This window comes from Rhinoderma darwinii, chromosome 10, assembly GCF_050947455.1.
Source record: "Rhinoderma darwinii isolate aRhiDar2 chromosome 10, aRhiDar2.hap1, whole genome shotgun sequence".
Lineage (NCBI taxonomy): Eukaryota > Metazoa > Chordata > Amphibia > Anura > Rhinodermatidae > Rhinoderma > Rhinoderma darwinii.
This window is the reverse complement of record NC_134696.1, coordinates 97,446,440-97,469,452: the sequence shown is the minus strand read 5'-3', so window position 1 is coordinate 97,469,452 and position 23,013 is coordinate 97,446,440. Positions and strand designations below refer to the sequence as shown.

General features: G+C 37.2%; 2 protein-coding genes and 1 pseudogene across 2 annotated transcripts; all 3 read right to left on the bottom strand.

Moving 5' to 3' along the window:
* Nucleotides 1–4,302: 4,302 nt before the first annotated feature.
* On the bottom strand, nt 4,303–5,717 carry LOC142661610 (chemerin-like receptor 1). The gene has a single exon (XM_075839028.1). It carries the CDS (start codon nt 5,647–5,649, stop codon nt 4,636–4,638), a length of 1,014 nt encoding a protein of 337 aa, XP_075695143.1. The 5' UTR covers nt 5,650–5,717; the 3' UTR covers nt 4,303–4,635.
* A 4,391-nt stretch (nt 5,718–10,108) lies between these two features.
* Nucleotides 10,109–11,161, bottom strand: LOC142662665 (chemerin-like receptor 1). Its single transcript, XM_075840876.1, has one exon. The coding sequence runs from the start codon at nt 11,159–11,161 to the stop codon at nt 10,109–10,111; it is 1,053 nt and encodes a 350-aa protein (XP_075696991.1).
* Nucleotides 11,162–16,969: 5,808 nt separating this feature from the next.
* Nucleotides 16,970–22,943, bottom strand: LOC142661609 (chemerin-like receptor 1; annotated as a pseudogene).
* Between the last annotated feature and the right edge of the window lie 70 nt (nt 22,944–23,013).

Sequence of the window (23,013 nt, the reverse complement as noted above, 5' to 3'; positions counted from 1 at the left end):
CACCTCTTTTGACTTTTTCCCTTCTTGCCAGTTTGGGGAACTTCTCCTAAAAAGTGTTGCCCTGGTACGATGCCTGTGGCCCCGCTTCCAGAAGTACTGTAGGGCTTCAGGACTTGATCTGACAAGTCCACCCCTCCCATGTACCTATTGTAGTCCAGGATGCAGTCTGGTTTGGGGGTCTCTGTACTGGTACCTCGTACAGGTTCATGGGTACTGGTGTGGCATCTCCCTGGTCTTGTACTTGACACACAATATGTTGCTGCTAGAATGTGCCCTGCTCTCACCCCTTCTTGTTTGCCCAAGCAGAGTCTTAGGGAGGCCTCTCAGGTTTCTTCTAGCAGTGCCTCATGCCGCAGGACTTCTGGAAGCGAGGCAGTTGAAGAGTGGGACGCTGGTATAAAATTTATCCAGGTCGAGGTGGTAACCCTGGTCCAGCAGTGGGTGCACCAAATCCCACACAATTTTTGTATTAACTCCCAGTAAGGGGGGGGGGCATTCTGGGGGCTGAATACTGGTGTCCTTCCCTTCATATATCCTAAATTTGCAGGTATACCCGGATGCACTCTCGCACAGCTTATACATCTTCACGCCATACCTTGCCCTCTTACCTGGCAGGTACTGGCGGAATTGAAGCCTCCCTTTAAAATGTACCAGGGACTCATCAACAGAAATACACTTCTCGGGGGTGTATGATTGGGAAAACCGGGCACTGAAACGGTCTAATAGGGGTTTCCGTTTATACAAACGGTCAAAACTGGGGTCATCTCGGGGTGGGCACGGCTCATTATCAGTATAATGTAAGAAGCGAAGTATTGCCTCATTTTTATTTTATTTTTTAGTTTCCAGTTCAGTTCTGAAGTTGCTTTGAGGGGCCCATATATTAGACACCCTTATCAAACACCCCATTTCAGAAACTAGACCCCTCAAAGTATTCACAACAGCATATAGAAAGTTTATGAACCCTTTAGGTGTTTCACAGGAATTTAGAGCAAAGTAGAGGTGACATTTAATTAATTTAATTTAATTTATTAGGCACCATGTCCGGTTTGAAGAGGTCTTGTGGTGCTAAAACAGTGGAAACCCCCCAAAAGTGACCCCTTTTTGGAAACTAGAGACCTTGAGGAATTCATTGTAGTTTTCTTGGGGTGCATGCGACTTTTTGATCAGTTTTTATTCTATTTTTAAGTGGTGTGGTGACTAAAAAAACAGCAATTTTACTATTGTTTTTTATTCTATTTTTTTTACAGCGTTCACCGTGCGCTATAAATGACACATTCACTTTATTCTGCGGGGCGATACGATTACGGCTATACCAGATGTTTATAGTTTTATTTTATGTCTTGTGGCGTTTGCACAATAAAATACGTTTTGTAAAATATAATTTATTTTTTGTGTTACCTTATTCCAAGAGCCATAACTGTTTTATTTTTCCATCAGGAAAGTCGTGCGAGGACTTATTTTTTGCGTAACGAACTGTAGTTTCGATCAGTACCATTTTTAGGTACATGCGACTTTTTGATCTCTTTTTATTCCATTTTTTGGGAGATGAAGTGACCAAAGAATTGTGATTGTGGTACGGTTTATTATTATTTTCTCTTACGGCGTTCACCGCGCGGGATAAATAACGACATCGTTTTGTATTTCAGGCCATTACGGACGCGGCGATACCAATTATGTATAGTTTATTTGTTTATTTATATATTTTTATTAATAATAAAGAACTGATAAGGGAAAAAGGGGGACTTTTACTTTTATTACTTTTAAATCTTTTATTTTCTTATTTTTACACAACTTTTTTTTACTTTTTTACACTTTTTTTACTTTGTCCCACTAGGGGACATGAGGGCAGGAGGCTCTGATCGCTATTCTAATACACTGCACTACATACGTAGTGCAGTGTATTAGAGCTGTCAGCTGTTCGCTGACAGCAAGCATAGTGGGTCCTGACTTTGTCAGGACCCACTAGGCTTCCGTCGATGGCGTAGCCAGAGTCCATTATTAGGATTCTGGTTGCCATAGTAGCCATCGCGGCCCGCTATTGTGTAGCAGGCCGGCGATGGCAGCTTAACCCCTAAGAAGCCGCGATCGCTATTGAACGCGGCTTCTAAGGGGTTAATCGGCGGGGACCACCGCGATCGGTCCCTGCACACTAAGCTGTGATAGCCTGCTGTCGGAAACAGCAGGTATCACAGCTCAGACACGAGCCGGGGAAAGATGGCGCCGTGTTAACTCAGGTCAGTACTATTACTGAGCTGAGCGCGAACGATGCGCTCAGCAGGACGTAATAGTACTGACCTGAGCGCGAAGGGGTTAAGGACGCAGCCAATATTATACTAGGTCCCCTAGGCAGGACATTTTTTTCATTTTGAATCACTGCGCTCCGACTGCCACAACTTTTTATTTTTGATTGTACAATAAGTTTTATCACTAACATTCATGCTATTATATGGGGACCAAAAAAAATGTGTTTATTCTTTATTTTATTTGTCTTTTTCATACAAGTTTTACAGCTGTTTTTCCTTGATTTCTTTATTTTACTAGAAAACTTTTACTTGTAAAATTGAATTGTAACCAATAATGAATTCAAATTCCTCTGTATTCCAACGTATTAGTGGCTATCAGTGAAAAACTCACAGGCACCTGATAGTATCTAATGACTCACATATAGTGTAACATAATATCATATCTAATGACTAATATATAGCATTACATAATATTGTATATAATGACCCACATATAGTATAACATAATATAATATCTAATGACTCACATATAATATAATATAATATATCTAATGACTAATATAGCATAATATATGACTAATATTTTAGCATAACATAATATAATATCTAATGACTAATATATAGTATAACAATATAATATCTAATAGCACACATATAATATAACAATATAATATTTAATGACTAATATATAGCATAACATAATATAATATCTAATTACTCTCATATAATATAACATAATATTGTATATAATGACCCACATATAATATAACAATACACTATAATATCGAATGATTGACATATAATATAATATCTAATGACTAATATAGAGTATAGCATACTATATAATGACTAATATATAACATAATATAATATATAATGACTAATATATAACATAATATAATATCTAATGACTCACATATAATATAACATAATATAATATCTAATGACTAATATATAGTATAACATAATAGATCTAATAACACACATATAATATAATAATATAATATTTAACAACACACGTATAATATAACAATATAATATTTAATGACTAATATATAGTATACTATATGTGGGTCATTATATACAATATTATGCTATACTGTATATTAGTCATTAGATATTAAATGATGTTATAGTATGGGTAAGTTATTAGATACTATATAATGTTATACTATATGTAAGTCATTATACACTATATTATGTTATACTAGGTATGAGTCATTATATATTGCTGTATATGAAACTATATGTGAGTTATTGGATTATTAGATACTATATATTGTTATACTATATGTGACTATATATTAGTCATTATATTATGTTATTTTATATGTGAGTTATTAGATACTATGTAATGTTATAATATATGTGATTCTTCAGATACTATATTATGTAATACTATGTATGAGTCATTATACATTATATTATGTTGTACTATATGTGGGTCATTATAGACTATATTATGCTATAACATAATATAGTGACTCATGCATAGTATTATATAATATAGTATCCGAAGAATCACATATAGTATAACATTATATGGTATCTAAAACTCACATATAATATAATGATTAATATATAGTATGGCATAATATAGTGTAATAATGACCCACATATAGTATAATATAATATCTAATAACTCACATATAGTTTAAGACTCGCATATATTATAATATACAGTACTATCTAAAGACTCACATATAGTGTAATATACAGCAATATCTAATGGCTTACACCTAGTATAACATATTGTAATATGTAATGACTCACATATAATATAGTATATAATGACACATAAATAGGATAACATAATATAGTATATTAAGACTTGCATATAGTATAATATACAGTACTATCTAAAGACTCATATTTAGTATAATATACAGTAATATCTAATAACTCACACCTAGTATAACATATTGTAATATCTAACGACTCACATATAATATATCATAATACAGTGCATAATGACTCCCATAAAGTACATACAACCTTATATAGTATATAATCATCCAAGCATAGTATATCTTGATATAAGACTTCAACCTTTGCAACCTTTCTTAATTTATAATGAAATCTCCCTTCATAAAAATAAAAAATAAAAAACTGTTACAACAAATGCACACAGGGTCCCGTACTTGAGCAATGGTTGTAATTCAAGCGAACACATTCAGTACTGAAAAAGTAAAAGTAGAAAAAAATATTTTTAAAAATCTTATCTAATTGTCTTGGTTACCCATGTATTGAATTAGTAATATCTATGATTTCGAATATTTGGCTAAGCTCCCTATATTTTTGCTAAATAAAAAAAAATCTGCTTGAATAGCAAAATCTACATTTTGGTCAAAAAACAATACAGAAAGTATAATATTATCCGGTGGCGTTCATTCTATGACTTTTTTGGTAATCTGGGAAGAGCTATACACCTTTCTTGTATCTCGAAGTCTGCCCTTCCCTCGTCTTCTGTAAACGCCTTCTCAAACGTAGCCTGGAACGAGCCACAGAATTTTTCCTCGAAATCTCGACCAATGAAGACGTAGAGTATAGGTTTGATAGAAGTATTCACGATTATCAAGAACAAGGTAATTAAATATCCATAATAAACTGCAATGTGATAGGTCTTAATGAACACTACAAACACAAAAAGAAGGGAAAACAAATGATAAGGAAACCAGGAGATAAAGAAGGCAATGTTGACGGCCACAATGGTTTTAAAAGACTTTGAAGATCTGAAGGGACGTTTCCTTTTCACGTGCAAGGCAATCATAATGTGACAGGAGACAATGATGATCAGAGGTAAAAGGAAGAAGAAAATAAAACCCAACAATGTCTCTAATGGGATGTCCGTGTCATCCAGTACGCATATTTCTCTATTATTAACATTGGCGGATATTACTGAGGGTATAGCTAGAGCTAAAGAAACCATCCAAATAATCGGGGCTACAAGGAAAGCCAATCTTGGTATCCGGTAGTTGTGACACCATACAGGGAATAGGACACAGATACATCGATCTACACTGATGACCGTGAGCTGAAGGACACTTACAATCATACTAAGAGACAGTACAAAGTGGATAAACTTGCACATAAAACTTCCAAATTGCCAATATCCCAATATAAGTTGCGTAATTTCCAAAGGGATAAAAAAAGCGTAAGAGAAATCCGCTACGGCCAAACTGAGGAACCACACCACGTTGACTGTCTTCTTCATCCTGAAGATGCCGAACCAGATGACGAGTCCATTTCCCATGGTTCCCAGTAAACAAGCCAATGACAATATCCCGTTGATGCATATACCTAAAAAGTTTGTTCCGGACACATTTTCAGTTACTGAACGATTAGTATTATAATAGTCTGAATAGTTGATATTTACTAAGGAAGAAAAAAGTGTTATATTCTCCATAGTATTTGTATTTTATGTCATTTATACCAGGAATATTTTTCTTGTTTTGCTTAGTTTCACCTTTTTATCTTTATTTCTTCCTTTTTTTCTGGAAAAAAAGTATAAAATATACATTTATTGTACTGTTAAGCCTCATTATCAATTTAACCACAGTATAATGAAAAAATTCTGCGACTGATTTAAGGCAATTTTTGTGTCTAGAGTCTATGGAGCGATGCGTGTCACACAGTAAAACAGGCCATGTCCTATTTTTTTCATGGAAACTTAACACGCTCCATTGAAACAACGGTGATGTGAACAGCCCCATTGAAATACATGAGTCCGTGTGACGGCCGTTGTTTTAACAGCCGTCACACGGACGTGATACACGCTCATCTGAATGAGCCCTAAGACATAAAAATGATCCAAATTAAAGTGGTTGATTTATTAGGACAACCCCTGCCCCCTAAGTAACCTATTAGGTCAAACAGATGTGATAGAGGAGTACATTATTGAACTGTTAAATTTCTCGTAATGGTCCATTTATATTAGTACTGAAGGATCAGGGGCAGAATAATTAGTTCTTTAGTACAAGGAACCGAGAAATAGCAGCAGAGCACTGAGTTGACTAGAGCCCTTTAACTATGGTTTGAGGGATTGTAGTAAGGTAGAAAAATCCCAAAAATTTCAGGAGAGGCCAAACATACATTAGTATCCATTGTTCTGGCAAGTAAATGCCATTTGTACTACTTTATGCGGCCTGTTTTTACCATGTGTCTAATATTTACAGTTCCTATGAACATTACAATATCTATTGTAGCCTCTATGTCGTATAGTCATGTATAACATAGAATCATTCTAAACATAATTACAACTTATACTATATCATTAGTCGTCTATGTACCTACCACTTGCTTTTTGGCTTCTGGTTGTTTTGGTGGCTTCTCCGTCTTTGTTAGTCCAAATACTTTCTGCTATCATATATATCATATCTGAAATGTAATTTCTTTAATCTTTAATGAGATCTTCCTTTATTGAAAATTGTTTTCTCATGACTAACGGTCTTTTTAAATCTATGTTTCTCATCACATCTGTTTTATTTCCGTTTTGTGGTTTGTTATGTTCATTGTTTTTTTTTTTTTAGTTATGTCTTGCTAGTGAAATTTAGAAACCTCTAGCTATTTCCATTTCAGAAGTACAACATTCATGTTCATAATAATCTACCAAGGCAAAGCAAAATCGATGATAGATAGATAGATAGATAGATAGATAGATAGATAGATAGATAGATAGATAGATAGATAGATAGATAGATAGATAGATAGATAGATAGATAGATAGATAGATATGAGATAGATAGATAGATAGATAGATAGATAGATAGATAGATAGATAGATAGATAGATAGATAGATAGATAGATAGATAGATAGATAGATAGATAGATAGATATGGGATAGATATGGGATAGATAGATAGATAGATAGATAGATAGATAGATAGATAGATAGATAGATAGATAGATAGATAGATAGATAGATAGATAGATAGATAGATAGATAGATAGATATTGTAACTATTTTAGATAGATACTATAGGTAGATAGACAGATATTATAGATATATACTGTAGATAAATATTGTAGATAGATATAATTTTTTTTCTTAGAATAATTTAATTTGGTAATATAAATTAATAGACCTTCAATGATGAGGAGTAAAGTTTTAGGAGGCTTGGACCTTCCCAACCATTTTGCCTACCATTCTGCAAGACTGTCGAATCAGTTCAAATACTGGTGGTACCGTATATTTAGATTAAAAAAATGGTTACATATGGATGTCCCCCTGGGAACCTACTAACCATTCCTAATGGCTCTAAAACTGGGCTACATCATTCAAAAGGCATTCTCCCTAAATATAATTGCCTTTAATAGTAGCCTGGAAATGTCTACGGACCTTACTAAACTTTAGATTCTAACTATTCCAAACAATTTTACCTCTATTGACACTTCCCTTTAATCCCTTCCCTGCAGATAATAGGATTAACCCCATTATAGGGCTATATAGAAGTTCTACAACAATTATAAGTTTCCACATGAAGGTATGTTCACACGATAGCAGGCATTTACGTCTGAAAAGACAGACTGTTTTCAGGAGAAAACAGCTGCCTCGTTTCAGCCGTAAATGCTCCTCGTAATTTACGAGGCGTCTATGACGCTCGTAAATCTTGAGCTGCTCTTCATTGAGTTCAATGAAGAACGGCTCAAATGACGTTGCAAAGAAGTGTCCTGCACTTCTTTGCCGAGGCAGTCAATTTACGCGTCGTCGTTTGACAGCTGTCAAACGACGACCCGTAAATTACAGGTCGTCTGCACAGTACGTCGGCAAACCCATTCAAATGAATGGGCAGATGTTTGCCGACGTATTGTAGCCCTATTTTCAGGCGTAAATCGAGGCATAATACGCCTCGTTTACGTCTGAAAATAGGTCGTGTGAACCCAGCCTAAGGGTTTCTATAAATTCATGCAAATACGGAATCTCTTAAAAGACAGATATATCACTCACTCAATGAGCGGTACAGTCCAATAAGACAAATACGGCGGACGGAATATGTTTTCTATAAATGAGTTAATGAGAATGAACAGTTTCTTCACTAGGATATATCGATGGGAATGGATACAACAATGGCTGATGACTTTTAAACAAGACCTAAAGTCTACACATTTTTGTGAAAGCAACAAAATATCCTTCTCAGATACTGTAGTATTATATTCATTTTCATTTACATAACAATTGTAGTGGAAGGTGTACACCTGCATATCTTTCGGTCTCGACCAAAATTCTATCAATTTCGAAAGACATAATTCCAAAAATGTAAAATAAAAACTCTTGTAAAAAATATAGGGAAAATGACCCCAGCTTTCCTAATACTAGCCTTAAAGGGGTATTCTGGTTAGAACAAGTTACCCCCTATACATAGGGTAAGGGGTAACTTGCTGATGGGTGGGTGTCCTTCAGCTCGGAACCCCAACGTTTACGAGAACGGGGAGCCTGAAGTTGCCTGAACCCCAAGTTTGAACCAAGTGGCAGGTCGCTCATGCCCACTGACGCTCCATTCATTCTCTATAGCAGTGCCGGAAATAGCCGAACACTGCACTTGGCTAGCTCCGGCGCTCCCATAGAGAATGAATGGAGCGTCAGTGCGCATGAACGACCTGCTGCTTGGTTCAAACTTGGGGTTCGGGCAAATTCAAGCTCCCCATTCTCGTAAACGGTGGGGGTCCAAGCAGATCAGCAAGTTACCCTTTACCCTATGGGTAGGGGGTAACTTGTTGTAACCGAAATACCCCTTTAAGGACATATTTCATGGGCCAATGATTGGCCAAACTAGAGTTCATATGAATGTTCGTTCCCAATCATTGCCCTGTGTAAACAGGGCACCAATCAGCCGATGAACGAGCAAACACTTGTTCATCGGATGATCTGCTCTTTTATGCAGCACTAAAAATCACTGTTGTCGGCAGCATATCCCCCTGTGTAAATGACATGATGAAAATGTATGGGGACGAGAGCTCGTGCAATCATAGCTCCTTGTGATAGGAGCAAACGAGCGCCGATCAATGAGCTGCCTCGTTGATCGGTGCTCGTTTACACAGCCCACATCGGGCCATGTAAAAAGAGCCTAAGTGTTTATCGGGATTGATGGGGTCCTAATAAAAATGTAGATCAGTCTTCTCCCGCATGCTAGATACAGGGAAAGTTGCTAAAGCATATGACTGGAAATCCAATATACTCCCCACCGGGAATGTCGTGACCGTTTTAATGCATTAGACATAGGTTCTCGAAAACGCACTTGTGATGTGCGTCAGGAGACCAGGGGGAGGTGATGAGTATGTTTATTCGGGCAAAATGGTGATCGGGAAGCCCAAAACCTTTGGGAAATTTGACAGAATTTGTGCCAAATCGGTTTGCTCATCTCTAATAAGAACCTTACCCATCAGAAATGTTATAACAATGGGACTAGGACTACATCAGCCATTAAGGTGGTAGACAGGTCTTCCGAATAAACCTACTAAAGAAAATACATTATATTACGTTGTTTTATGGTCTTTTTCAGATTTGTTTTGTTTGCTTGTGTTCTTCTGAGGAAACTTTTCTCTTGTAAGTTTTTCTTTATCACAACTACAGTATAACCAGGAAACTATCAGACTTTAAAAATAACTTATGAATACCGACTAATAGAAAAACGACAATGAATATTTAATGTAAATATAATCAATCCTCACATATTGATAAGCGACATTTTATACTGCGGTCTTCTTAAGTCGTCTTAGTTACTTCTTTACCTTTATCATTGGGGATATTTGGCTAAAGGATCTTTATTTTTGCTAAATTATTAATAGTAAAAAACTAAAAAAAAAAACCTGCAGATATAGCAAGAAAGATATGTATTGGTCCAAAAACAATCCAGGAAATATATATTTATTCCGTGCGGTTCATTACATGATTTGAAAGCGGCATGCACCTTTCTTGTTTCTCAAAGTCAGCCTTGTCCTCGTCTTCTAATATTGCCTTCTCAAACATAGCCTGGAATGAGCCACAAATTTTTTCCTTAAAATCTCGACCAATGAACACGTAGAGGATGGGATTAATGCAAGTATTCATGATTATCAAGACCATGGCAATTAAAGAACCGTAATAAATTGCATCGTGATCAAAATTACTTCCGAATATCAAAAGAAGGGAAAACACGTGGCTAGGAAACCAACAGATAAAGAAGGCAGCGATGACGGCCACAATGGTTTTCAAAGGCCTAGAAGATCTGAAGATGTGTTTCCTTCTGAGGTTCAAGACAATCACGATGTAACAGGAGACAATGATGACAAAAGGCAGAAGGAACAATATAACAAATTCCAGAATTATCTTCCCAATCAATCTAGATTTATCTATCGCGAAAGTGCATATTGATCTATTATAAATCTTAGACATGTCAATGAACATTACTGAGGGTAGAACCAGAGCAAAGGAAATAATCCAAATGATGAGGACAATGATCAAGGCCAATCTTGATCTCCGGTGGTTGTGGCACCATACCGGGAACACGACACAGATACATCGATCTAAGCTGATGACCGTGAGCTGGAGGATACTGACGCACATATTAAGAGACAATAGCAGATAGGTTAATTTGCACATATATTTTTCAAATGGCCAATATCCTAATAGAATTTGTGAGATGGGCAACGGAAGGATAAATGCAAAGGAGAAATCGGCTATGGCTAAACTCAGAAACCACACCACATTGACCGTCTTCTTCATCCTGAAGATGCCGAACCAGATGACAAGTCCATTTCCAATGGTTCCCAGTAAACAAAACGCTGAATAGATCACCATGATGCATAGACCTTCATATGTCTGAGATTGATGATTGTCGCCTCGTACATTGTTTTTAATTACTGAATAGTTGTCGCAATAATCTGGATATTTTGAACGGCTATCATTTACCAACGTAATAAAAACTGTTATATTCTCCATTATTTTCGGATTCCGTGGAATATTTTCTCGTTTTTTTTTTCTTCTGGAAAATAAAATATATATAAAAAGAAAACTAGATTTACATGTTTTACTGTATAACTTTACAACATTTATTTAGTCTTACGGGCCCTATATGCTACTGACCGCATCAAAGAAAAGGGTCATTGCCCGTGCACGGTGCTTGGGGACTGATGTTGAAATTATTAGTGCAATTGTGTCCAAATTAAGGCCCTATTAGACCGGCCGATAATTGGCCGGTGCAGCGAGCGCCAATAAACGAGACATCGTTGATCGGCGCTCGGTTCCTCCTGTCAGAAGCAGCTATGGATGGGGATGAGCGGTTACTCCAATCGCTCGTCTCCATACATTATTATCATGTCGGCTGAGCATCTCGCTGTTTATACAGGAAGACGTGCTGCCCACAACGATAATATGTTACTTTTTGAAAACGATACAATCAGCAGATTATTTAGCGATTGCTCATTCATCTACTAATAGTTGCCCTGTTTACACTGGGCAATTATTGTCAATGAGCGAATTCTCGTCTGCCTGATAATCGCCCAGTGTAAAACCCCCTTTAGTTTCTTAGAAGTTCAGATTTGGACTTTATCTGATAGAAGCCAACACCAGATCTAAATCATCAGTTCCTCTCGATTATCTAAAAGTAACATCAGATTACATTATCAGTCAATAGTAACATCAGTTAAAAGTCACTGTGCTGAAAATGGTGCAGCGTTTCTCATTGGTTGGCAAAACATTCTAGTTAGGAAAAAAAATGGAAAGCAAATGCTGGCTTTAGTCAGATTAACCCTTATTGTACTTTGGGGTCATGTATTCTTTTTGGCATGCTATTGGTATCTGTATAACAGATCCATCTTTTTTAAACAAACTGGAAGTTAATTTTTTTTTATTTCTTCGATACACTAGATCTAATAGTATACTGTGCAAATGTCTACCCCTGCTTTTGAATACGTTTTGCATTGACTTCCGTTATTAAAAAAGAATGTATTATTTTTTTTGTGTAAAGTGACACACTTTGGTATACATCGGCCACATAAACAAACAATGGGATACTTTATATTTACATTTGAATAATTTTTTAAACAAATAAAAAGTATTTCATAATATAATAAAAAAATATATGCATAAAAATAATTTAACAATATACTAAAAAAAAAAAAAAAGTTGTGTACAAAGGGCTTTACATGTACTAAAAATGGCTAAACTGTGTCTGGTAAAGACCCAAAATACCCTGGACCTAAATGGGTTATGGACCCATAAAAATGATTGAAATAAAAGGGGTTGACAAATTAGGACAAGGACTGTCCTGATACCACATAGATGTGATAAAGGAGTGCATTACTGCATTGATAAATCTCCTCTAATGTTCTGTCCATGTTGGTACTGTAGGATCACGTACAATGATCACATCATAATCTTCGTTGTTATCATTGAACACACAGGGTTGCCACTCGTCTCTAAATTCCTGAACAGGCTGTAAAATTAAGGGACTTTTTTCTAGTGTCCGTAGAAAAAAAAATGATGTGCCCAAGTGGCAGGAGCTTGTACAGATTATTAAGATTGTAATTATCATCCTATTAGAGGTCTCATGCGTTTATATCAGTATTCTAATCTATAAACCTCTATTACTTATAATATTTATGATTTATTATGGTTTTCCAATTTTTCTGAAAAAAAAATGTTGACTGTGACTTTTGGATAAATCATCCTAGGAAGGAAAAAAAAAATCAGGTTGGCAACCCTGACAGGGCAATTCATCAATAAGGTCTAGTAGACCCTAGTGGCAAGTAAATGGCTCCAAAGTTAGGAACTAATAAAAGCCAAAAGATTTTTATTACCACCCTTGTTCTAGCTAGTAAATGCCACCTGTACTAGTTTATTAGTCCCTTTTTACCGTGTGTCTAATATTTACAGTTCCTATGAACATTATTATCTTTATTGCAGCCTCTATGTCGTATAGTCATGTATAACATAGAATCATTGTATAAACATAACTACAACATGATACTAAATGTTTAGTCGTCTATGTACCTACCAGTTGCTTTCCTGCTTCTGGTTGTATTGGTGGCTTCTCCGTCTCTGTAAATCTGGAGACTTTCTACTATCATATATATTATATGAAATTCAGATTCTTAAACTTTAATGAGAACGCTCCTTATTTAGAAATACTTTCTCATGCCTTGCTTTTAAATCTATATTTCTTATCACACTTGTGTAGTATCTGCCGTCATTTGTTTTTACCGAAGTCTTCTAGTCCGACAGTGACACCACTGGCTGTCTCCAGATCAAATTTTCTTTTAAGCAAAAGTGAATTTAAAGAAAAAGGAATAAAATCCACTCACATTTATTTAAGTATCTTGGTCAATACTTTGCGTCAGTATTTGTAAGCCAAAACTCAAAGTGAAACATAAAAAGAGAAAAAGTATAATGTAAAGATTTGTGCTGCATCTCTTCCATGTTTTGGATCTATTGCTAGTCTTGCCTTACAAATACTGCCGGAAAATACTGTCAAAAATACTTCCATGTGAAGTCTAATAGTTATATAATTAAATATTTATTTATTTTTCATAGACCAAAGAATAAAATGGAATCGAAATATAGTGCACCAAAAACTCAAAGAATGTAAACATTCTCCAAATAGTTTAATACATATTTTTTCTTCGTCTTCAAATATCCAAAGACCACAATTTAATACAATATAACCTTAAGAGCCCATTATAATAAAATTAGTACAGCAGTCTCCAATATATGGAATTTGCTACTTAATTCACAGAAAGTACAAGTAAAGTCACTGAGAATGTGACATATGGAGTTCTTCTGCGAGGCTTCACAAAGCGCCAGACTGGTGGTGTCATCCAGTGATAGAGAAACTCACTATTTCTGGTCATTATATGACTTGTACTCAACATTATTTAGCAGTTCTTCTGCATGCCCTATCTCTAATTCTTAGTTATCTCTGAGCTAGTATGCGGAGCCTAACAGCTATCATGTCTTCTATGTACAGCACACATAGAAGAGGAGATTCCTGCTCTCCTCTATCTATCTATCTATCTATCTATCTATCTATCTATCTATCTATCTATCTATCTATCTATCTATCTATCTATCTATATCTATCTATCTATCTATCTATCACATATATGGAAGCTGCAACAACATAGAGGAGATTACACATCACTATTGAGTGGCATAGCTGAGAATTCAACACTGTGGTGACATATAACTCTTAACAGGAAGCTGCAGTACATCTGCCTGTGTCTTTTTTAATTCTGCTCCTGCTCTCCCTCCCCTCTCCATAGACTTGTATTGGCAGCGTGTATGTGTCTTTTTCTTTCTCTGCTCCATCCCCCTGCTTGTCCCACCCCTCTCTAAAGACTTGTATGTGCAGCGTGTCTGTGTGTCTCCCTACTTGCTGCCTCCTCCTGCTTCCTCTCCCCTCTTCGTAGACTTCTATTGGCTGGCAGTGAAGAGACACACTCCCACTTTCTGCTGTTCGTCAACTCTGCTCTGTAGCTAGGGATAGAATTTGTTTGACAACCCCTGAGAAATTGCAGCTACATTCCCCTCTTCTCCCTCCTTAAAGTTTTTTAATTGCTGTTTATATTAGACTTACTTTTTTGGTGACTGAGGAAGTTTCTTAAAATTCAGGGAGTCTGTGGGCAGTGAAAGGGGAACTATAGACTGTTGGGAGGTGAAGAAAATGGCACTGTCTCCTAAAAAGCTATTAAACAAAGTTTCATATATTTACATAATATGGTATTATTGAATAATGAAAAAAATATATATAATAAGTTTGCTTTAAATCTAATCAAATCTTTAAGCAACATAAAGCATACGGAAGTAGCCATCTTTAGCTTGACTCTGATAACTTGCTGCAGCGTGATATAACATAACAAAGGCCATTGAAAAGTCATTGAAAAAGTCAAGATAAAGGATCTTGACACTGTGTATTTAATGCATTCAAAGTCAAGATAAATCCGGCAACATCTGTACAAAATGCACAAAAAAATAAATATATTCCAGCAATTTCTCCCCTAATCTCCTCCTATCGTTTGATCCTATTTTGTGTCATATCGCGATTGAAACTGAGAATATATATATTGGAATTATCTCTGTGTTCCATTTCCCCCTCCTTCTTCTTCTTACAACCCTGTGTGACAACTGGCTGCAGCAGGAGCCTCCCTCTCTGCCCTGTCTACAGTAGGACGCAAGGTTCTTTAAGCCCTGTCCCCTTGCTAAACACCACCCCCTCAGCATATAGAAAAGTATCCGGCACACAAATGTGGTTCAATTTTGCGATTTTATTAAATTCGAAGCCATGGGCAATGTGCGTGCAACGTTTCGGTTCAACGACCTTCGTCAGGCACTAGATCCCACTTGGCGTATGATTCTTGAATTATATCGTGCTGCAGTCAGTATGCCAAGTGGGATCTAGTGCCTGACGAAGGTCGTTGAACCGAAACGTTGCACGCACATTGCCCATGGCTTCGAATTTAATAAAATCGCAAAATTGAACCACATTTGTGTGCCGGATACTTTTCTATATACAATTGGGTTGGGACCCTATTCGTGCACCTCTTTCAATCTTGTGCGCTCTGAACCAACACAGACCACCCCCTCAGCAGTTCACTAGCCAAAAATGGAACAGATCTGCAGAAAATTGAACCCTGAGTTCTCTGCAGGATTTCAACAAGACTGTTTCAGGAACGTTCAGAAGATCCTACAGACTGACTGACTGGAATAATTTGAGTCATCTTTTGGCTCAATTTGTTCCATTTTTGTACTTTTTTTTTCCTACATTCCTGCCTCTACTATTGATTAATATTTCCAAGTGTATAAGTAACTGAAACTACAGCATTATATCACAGCATTATTCCTCTATACAAGGCTTGTTTCACAGGGCTGAAAGACAATCGTCATTTTAGCATCAGTCTCACAGCCGCAACACGTGGACCCCCATGGTTGTGCTAAACTACATTTTTGAAGTTACTAAAATACAACCATATTACAGTCAAGAAAAATTGTCCTAATTGTTTCCCAAAAATTTTGTTTTTAACTTTTTTTTCTCGATGCTTCCCTAATTTTTTTGATTTGGTCCCTGATATGCGTTGCATGCTTTCTTTTTATTTCCTCTTTTCCTCAAAGTGTGGTGCAGACTTCACGGGTTCGGTGGACTGACAGATGATAAATTCAGCTCTGCTATATGTGGTATAGAGCCCCTACCTGGCCTGTGTGCTATATCTATAGTCCAGGTTTCATTAAAGGCCAAATCGTCCAACTCATCGTGAACATGTGTGGTCTTTCTTCACATAAGGTTGAGCGACAACACGTCTAAAGGGATAATCTGTGTTTTGAAAATCATTGCTTCTGTCTTTCAGGAATAACGAGACTCAGGCTAAAGGATTCTGAGCTGTAATACCAGACACATCCCATGGAATAGGGTGGTGTTGTTTTTGGGTGGAAAAAAATGGACGGCCATGTAATACATGGCTGGGCTATGTCAGCCAAAGTGGGAGTTACTCTTACTTAGCAGCTCCCCACTCTGGCTAATAGAGTGTGGTCTAAAGCAGAGGATAGATAAACCCTCATAGAGTGGGATCTAAAGCAGGGGACCCCCTCTTTGATGTCCATAAACCCTAATAGAGCATATTAACAAGCTTTATCTTGATGAGACAACCCCTTTAATGAGTCAGATGTATCTGCTACCACAAGCCCAGATGAGCTGTGCTGTTCGTGTTTCTTAAAATTCATCTTATCCATGTCTTCTATGAAGACCTTCTGAAACGTCTACTGGAAAGAGCCACAAAAGGTTTGTTTGAAATCCCGACCAATGACGACGTAGAGAATGGGATTAATGCAACTATTACAAAGCATCAGGCCTGAAGCAATTTCACTTCCGATAAAAAATTTTTAATTGTTCTTAATGTTAGGTCCAAATATTCTAAGAAGGACAAACAAATAATACGGGAACCAACAAACAAAAAATGCAATGACGATGACTACAATGATTTTAAAAGGTTTGGAAGATTTAATGAAGCTTTTTTCTTTAATACGCAAGACAATCACGTGTAACATGAGAGGATAACAATGAGAGGAACGAGGAAGAAGACGACAAATCTCACAGTTGGTACCCAAATGATATCAGTGTTGACCAAGCAATAGATGTTTTTTGCAACAATTGTTTTTCTGAAGATGAAAGAAGGTAAAGTCAAAGCAATAGAAATAACCCAAATGATAACGACTACGATCAAAGCCAATCTTTTTGTGCGGTAGTTGTGACACCAAACCGGGAACACGGCACAGATACAACGATCTACACTGATGACCATGAGCTGGAGGACACTTAGGGATATATTGAAGAAGAAAACAAACCAGTTGAACTTACACAAAAAATTTCCAAAAGGCCAATGATAGTCAAGTGCTAGGTTCGTAATGACCAAAGGTAGAGAAAGTGCTAAGGTAAAATCAGATATGGCTAGGTTGAGGAACCACACCACGTTGACTGTCTTCTCCATCCTGAAGGTGGTAAACCAGATGACCAGACCATTTCCTGGGACTCCCAGTAAACAGACCACTGAGTAGACCACTATTTTATATATTCGTAAGGCGTTTATGCTGTATTTAAGAGAGCCTTTTACCAAAGTATCATTAGCATTATAGACTTCATAGTCATTAATCGAGGAGTTACTAATGGTTCCATTCACCATCATTGTAGATCCAGGTGTATTATATGTCTGAAAGGGGAAAAAAAATGTGTTAGAAAAATTTATCTAATAATATTAAAAATCAAATGATATTTCACATATTATATAACTGAGGATTAATATTGGGAAATATAGATGTCTAATGGTTCTATTAGGGTCAACACTCATTTAACAAACTATTATAAAATAATCCCTAAACAAAAGTGGACGCTTTAGAGTGCGTCATTATAGTGTCGGACCTAATCCTCAAGAGATCTCCTTAAAGGGGTATCCCTACTAAATAATGGCATATCACTAGGAAACGCCATCACTTACTGATTAGTGAAGGTCTGCTAGGAATGGGCTGAAGCACTAGTTAAGCGATACTGCTCCTTAACTGATTTTCAATGTTACATAGATAGAAAAAAGACACAGGTCCATCAAGATCAACCTTTCTCAATCAATTACCCATCATTCATTGCTGGATTAGTAATAACGCTTAATGCCATTTGTCCGTAAATAATTATGTAGGCCATTTTTTAAATGCTGACATAGTATCTGCCATCACTACCTCTTGGGGTTGGGCATTACATAATTTGACTACTCTAACTGTAAAGAACCCTTTCCTATATTGATGTCTGAAACGTCTTTCTACCACACGCAATAAATGTCTCCTTTGTAGAGTCCTTGGAAGGAACAGATCATGTGCTAGTTCTCTGTATTGACCACAGATATACTTACACATATTAATAAGATCACCTCTAATTTGTCTTTTTTCCAAGCTGAGGAAGCTCAATTTTTCTAGCCTTTCATTATAAGCGACAACTCCCATCCCATCTAATAATCTAGTTGCCCGCCTTTGACGCCTCTCCAGTTTTCCTATATCCTTTTTACAATGTGGAGCCTAAAACTGAATTCCATATTCAAGATGTGGCCTTATAAGGAATTTATTTATTTATTGGGATTTCTTCTGCACATCCGTGTTCCTGGGTAGCCCACTATGCAGGGAACTTGAGCAGAACCCATTCAGTTGAGTAGGGCTGTGCTCCCTGCACAGCTCTGTCCCATCATTCTCAGGATCGGATGGGTTCCAAAAGGTTGAACCCCCACCAATCAAAATGTTATGGCATATTCTATAAATCTGCCATAACATTCCAAGATGGAAATACCCCTTTAAGTGGAGATAAGAGGATAAAAATCTGGAAGCGACATAAGAATAAAACAGAGTAGAGAGAAAAAAAGGTAAGGAATGTCTAGATCACGATGAGAACCAATCTATACCTAAAACCGCTCTATATCTTAAAGCTTGAAATCTTTAGTAATTTATCCAAGGCCTATTGCATATATATGCCATATGCCATAATTGTCTATTAAATGTGGGTCCCAGCTTTGGGACCCGCACCTTTCTTGAGATCGTGGGTCGATCTATCACACCTCCACCTGAGGCAGCCACTCGCCACTGTATCCAGGTGGGTAATCAGTGCAGAGGTGGTCGGGCTTCCAGAAACAGCCGAGCTCACTGAGCTGAGCTATTTCTGTAACTTTATTAGGAGTGAATGGGATTTACAGAAGTAGCTTAGCTCAGCAAGCTATGTAGTTTCTGTAAATCATATATTGTTGTGCTACGCTGCTTCCGTAACTTAGATTAATTTCAAAGGGAGTTACGGAAATAGCGTAGCTCGGAAGCCCTAATCTCAAGATGATATAAGACATTTATAACATATCTTGTGGATAATGTCGGAGATCGAAATATTGCTTTAAATTTACATTTTCTCTCTAACTGTGCTGAGTGGATAGGCTCTTCCGGGTTTGATGTTAGAGCTATGCTGTGTGGAGTGACTAGATTTTACCCCTTGCAGCTCCCTCTCCCCCTCTCACAGCATGCAAACTCACACACAGTACAATAGAGAAGCTGCATCCCCCTCCTCCCCCTTTCTCCGCATCTACTATTTACTGTTTGATAGAAATGAGCATTCTCAACATTTACAGACAGACTGCATCTCCGTGATACATAGCACACCCCAATGTCTACAGAAACACTTTGTTATGCTATTTCTTTTGGGGTTGCATTTAGCCTTGTAAATTAAATAAAGAAAGCTGGTGGGGCTGGGATTGTTTGTAATTCTTATACTGAAGGGCAAAGCTATAAGTAAATACATATTACGGACTAGACTAGTTTGTGGTTTTAGCAAAAAAAACTTTTTGGAAAAAAAATGAAAGGTTTATAGTAATGACTATTCTATTGCATTGGTAGGTAGAGCTAAACACAATGTCTACCTTCTTAATCATAGGTCCTGTATGCCTTATATCCCAGACATATCTTGAAATCAGGACTATAAATTGACATAAAGTGTAATTTTAAAAAAATATTTTAGATCTTTTCGGTAATAAATATTATTGGATGTCTAAACGCTTATGTGATCAATTCCACCTGAGCTTAATTCTTATTATAAGAGTCACTAAGTTAAGGCATTGTGTGATATATTGTACTTCGAGAATTATTTCATCCACATCACAAAATCTATTGATGCTTCTTCAAAATGTATCAAATTAGTGAATCATGTATCTGTACTTACCTATCACTTTCTGGCTACTGGGTATCTTCATGTGAGTTCTGACTTCTTCAGCGTGGAGAATTTCTGCTACCACATTTATAGAGATAGTGACATCATGAGATTATTTATTTATAAACACTTTCTGTCTTTGAAATATTTAAGAATCTCTTAAAAGTGTTTTGCAAAATTGTAATCACTCAGTTTCATTTAAAACTTCCTTTTTAGTATTAAAGTGACACCTAAAACAATTTCCGTACCACACAGATAGCATCATTTTTCATCTTTATCATAGGCTCTGTTCACATCTCCAGCGAAAATAGCATGAAAATAGCATGTAAAGCTGCATGCAATGCTACTTTTTCAGTCATAATGATGGACATAGCGGAACTCAATGGACCCCACTGTAAATCAATGATGTATGACACACACCGGCATGCTACTACAGAGGCTCTGCTCCTTCCCTGACAACTTGAGAAGAAGAAGACTCCTCAATTATACTGCCATGTTACTGTAGAGGCTATGCTCCTTCCCTGACCGGCAAAGAACAAGAAGTCTACTTAGCTATACTGCCATGCTACTGCAGAGGTTCTGCTCCTTACCTGACAAGCTGAGAAGGAGTCTCCTCAACTATACTCTGCCATGCTACTGCAGAGGTTCTGCTCCTTACCTGACAAGCTGAGAAAAAGTCTTCTGAGCTATACTCTGCCATGCTACTGTAAAGGCTGTGCTCCTTACCTGACAAGCTGAGAAGGAGTCTCCTCAACTATACTCTGCCATGCTACTATAGAGGCTCTGTTTCTTCCCCAACAATCTGAGATGAAGTCTCCTTAGCTATGCTGCCATATAACTGCAGAGGCTCGGCTCCTTCCCTGACAAGCAGCTATAGCTATACTGCTAGGCTTTTTCAGAGGCTCTGCTATTTCCCAGTTAAGCTGAGAAGAAGGTGCCTTCTCAGCCATACCACCATGCTACTATATAGGTTCTGCTCCTTCCCTGACAAGCAGAGAAGTAGGAGTCTCCTCAGGTATACTACCATGCTACTGCAGAGGCTATGCTTCTTCCCTGACAAAAAACCAACCCAAGAAAATATGATCGACTACAGCACAAATGTAGAGAAAAATACAAATGATTCTTTATTGGAATAAAAACATGAGACAGATAAAAATGGAACTAGGGGATGAGTCACACAGTAAAAAAGGACGTCTGATCAGCCAAGCATGCCAGGTATGGATATTGTGTCCACGTATTGTGTAATAGCAAAATAGGAGTAAATGCATGTAGTCATATAAAGAGCCGTGTCTAATGGAAAACAGCACGGATATAATCAAGGTACATCAGATGACAACAGCACAAATCGCAGAGAGGTAAAAAGCAGATGCCGATAGCTGTGGTAATTACAGAATACGTATATACCATCAATACTAATTACAACTAGTTACCAATGTAATGTGCACCAAGTAGTGCCAGAAAGTGCTTGAAATCAGAAGATGACCATAAATGATGAACATAATGGAGCTATGCTTGCTACACAGGACAGAAAAGATAACACTACATACCAGTGGACATGATGGAAACAGGGATGAAACGTCCTGACCCGACGCGCGTTTCGGCGATTGCCTTCGTCCGGGGTTAGGGTCACAACTGCTTGTGCCCACCTATATATAGTATAGAGCCATGTACATGTGTGTAATTAGATGCTGTAAGGAGAGGTATCATGGACCGGATGTGGAGAGTCGGCGTCTGATGCGGGGTACCAAGATGGCGCTGCCCCACTTCCTGTACCACGTCATCAGAGAGGATGTGAGGCGGCGAGGTCTGACCACGCCCCCCACATCCTGCTCCAATCATAGACAGCGGACGGAAGAGGCCAGGGCCACTCCCCCCCCCGGGGGAAATCTGTAATTATACAGAATAGCCATACCATCAGCGCACTGCCACAGATCACATGTATGCCAGAAGAGGATTAGACAGGATAGATGTTTAAGCTGAAATAGTACAGCCAGAGTAGATGTTACAGATAATACCATAAAATATCTAAATGTGCCGATGCAAACATAAAAAAAAATCAATCACAAAAGGTGAAGGATAATAAGTGAGAATGTGAATAGGAGTGGAGTGAGACACCTTGTGGTGAAGTGAATGAATGACAAGTAAAGGGAATGAGTGAAATGAAATAGGAGAAAGTTTGTGCCTGGATATTACAGAATAAATGGACCAGTTGGTGAAGTTTGTGCCTGGATATTACAAAATAAATGGACCAGTTGGTGAAGTTTGTGCCTGGATATTACAAAATAAATGGACCAGTTGGTGAAACATAAAAAGTGTACGACGGTACCGAAAAATGTAAAATAAAAAGGACCGATAATGTGATGGCATGAAATGTGAATACAAGGTCAACAAGCTGGTAGTTGTTAACTGTGATGCAAACTATACTAAGTGTACATGACAAAATAATGTGTGAAGGAGATTGAATTTTTATGCATATGAGCATATCGTACAATACACCATAAGCATGTGAACATATCGTGCAATACACCATAAATATGCTATATTTAAAGGAAATAGGTCGCCAGTCACAACAAGAGACCATACT

What these genes read in the sequence shown, in the direction of transcription:
- LOC142662665 (XM_075840876.1), bottom strand. Translation starts at nt 11,161, where the DNA reads ATGGAGAATATAACAGTTTTTATTACGTTGGTAAATGATAGCCGTTCA.
- LOC142661610 (XM_075839028.1), bottom strand. Translation starts at nt 5,649, where the DNA reads ATGGAGAATATAACACTTTTTTCTTCCTTAGTAAATATCAACTATTCA.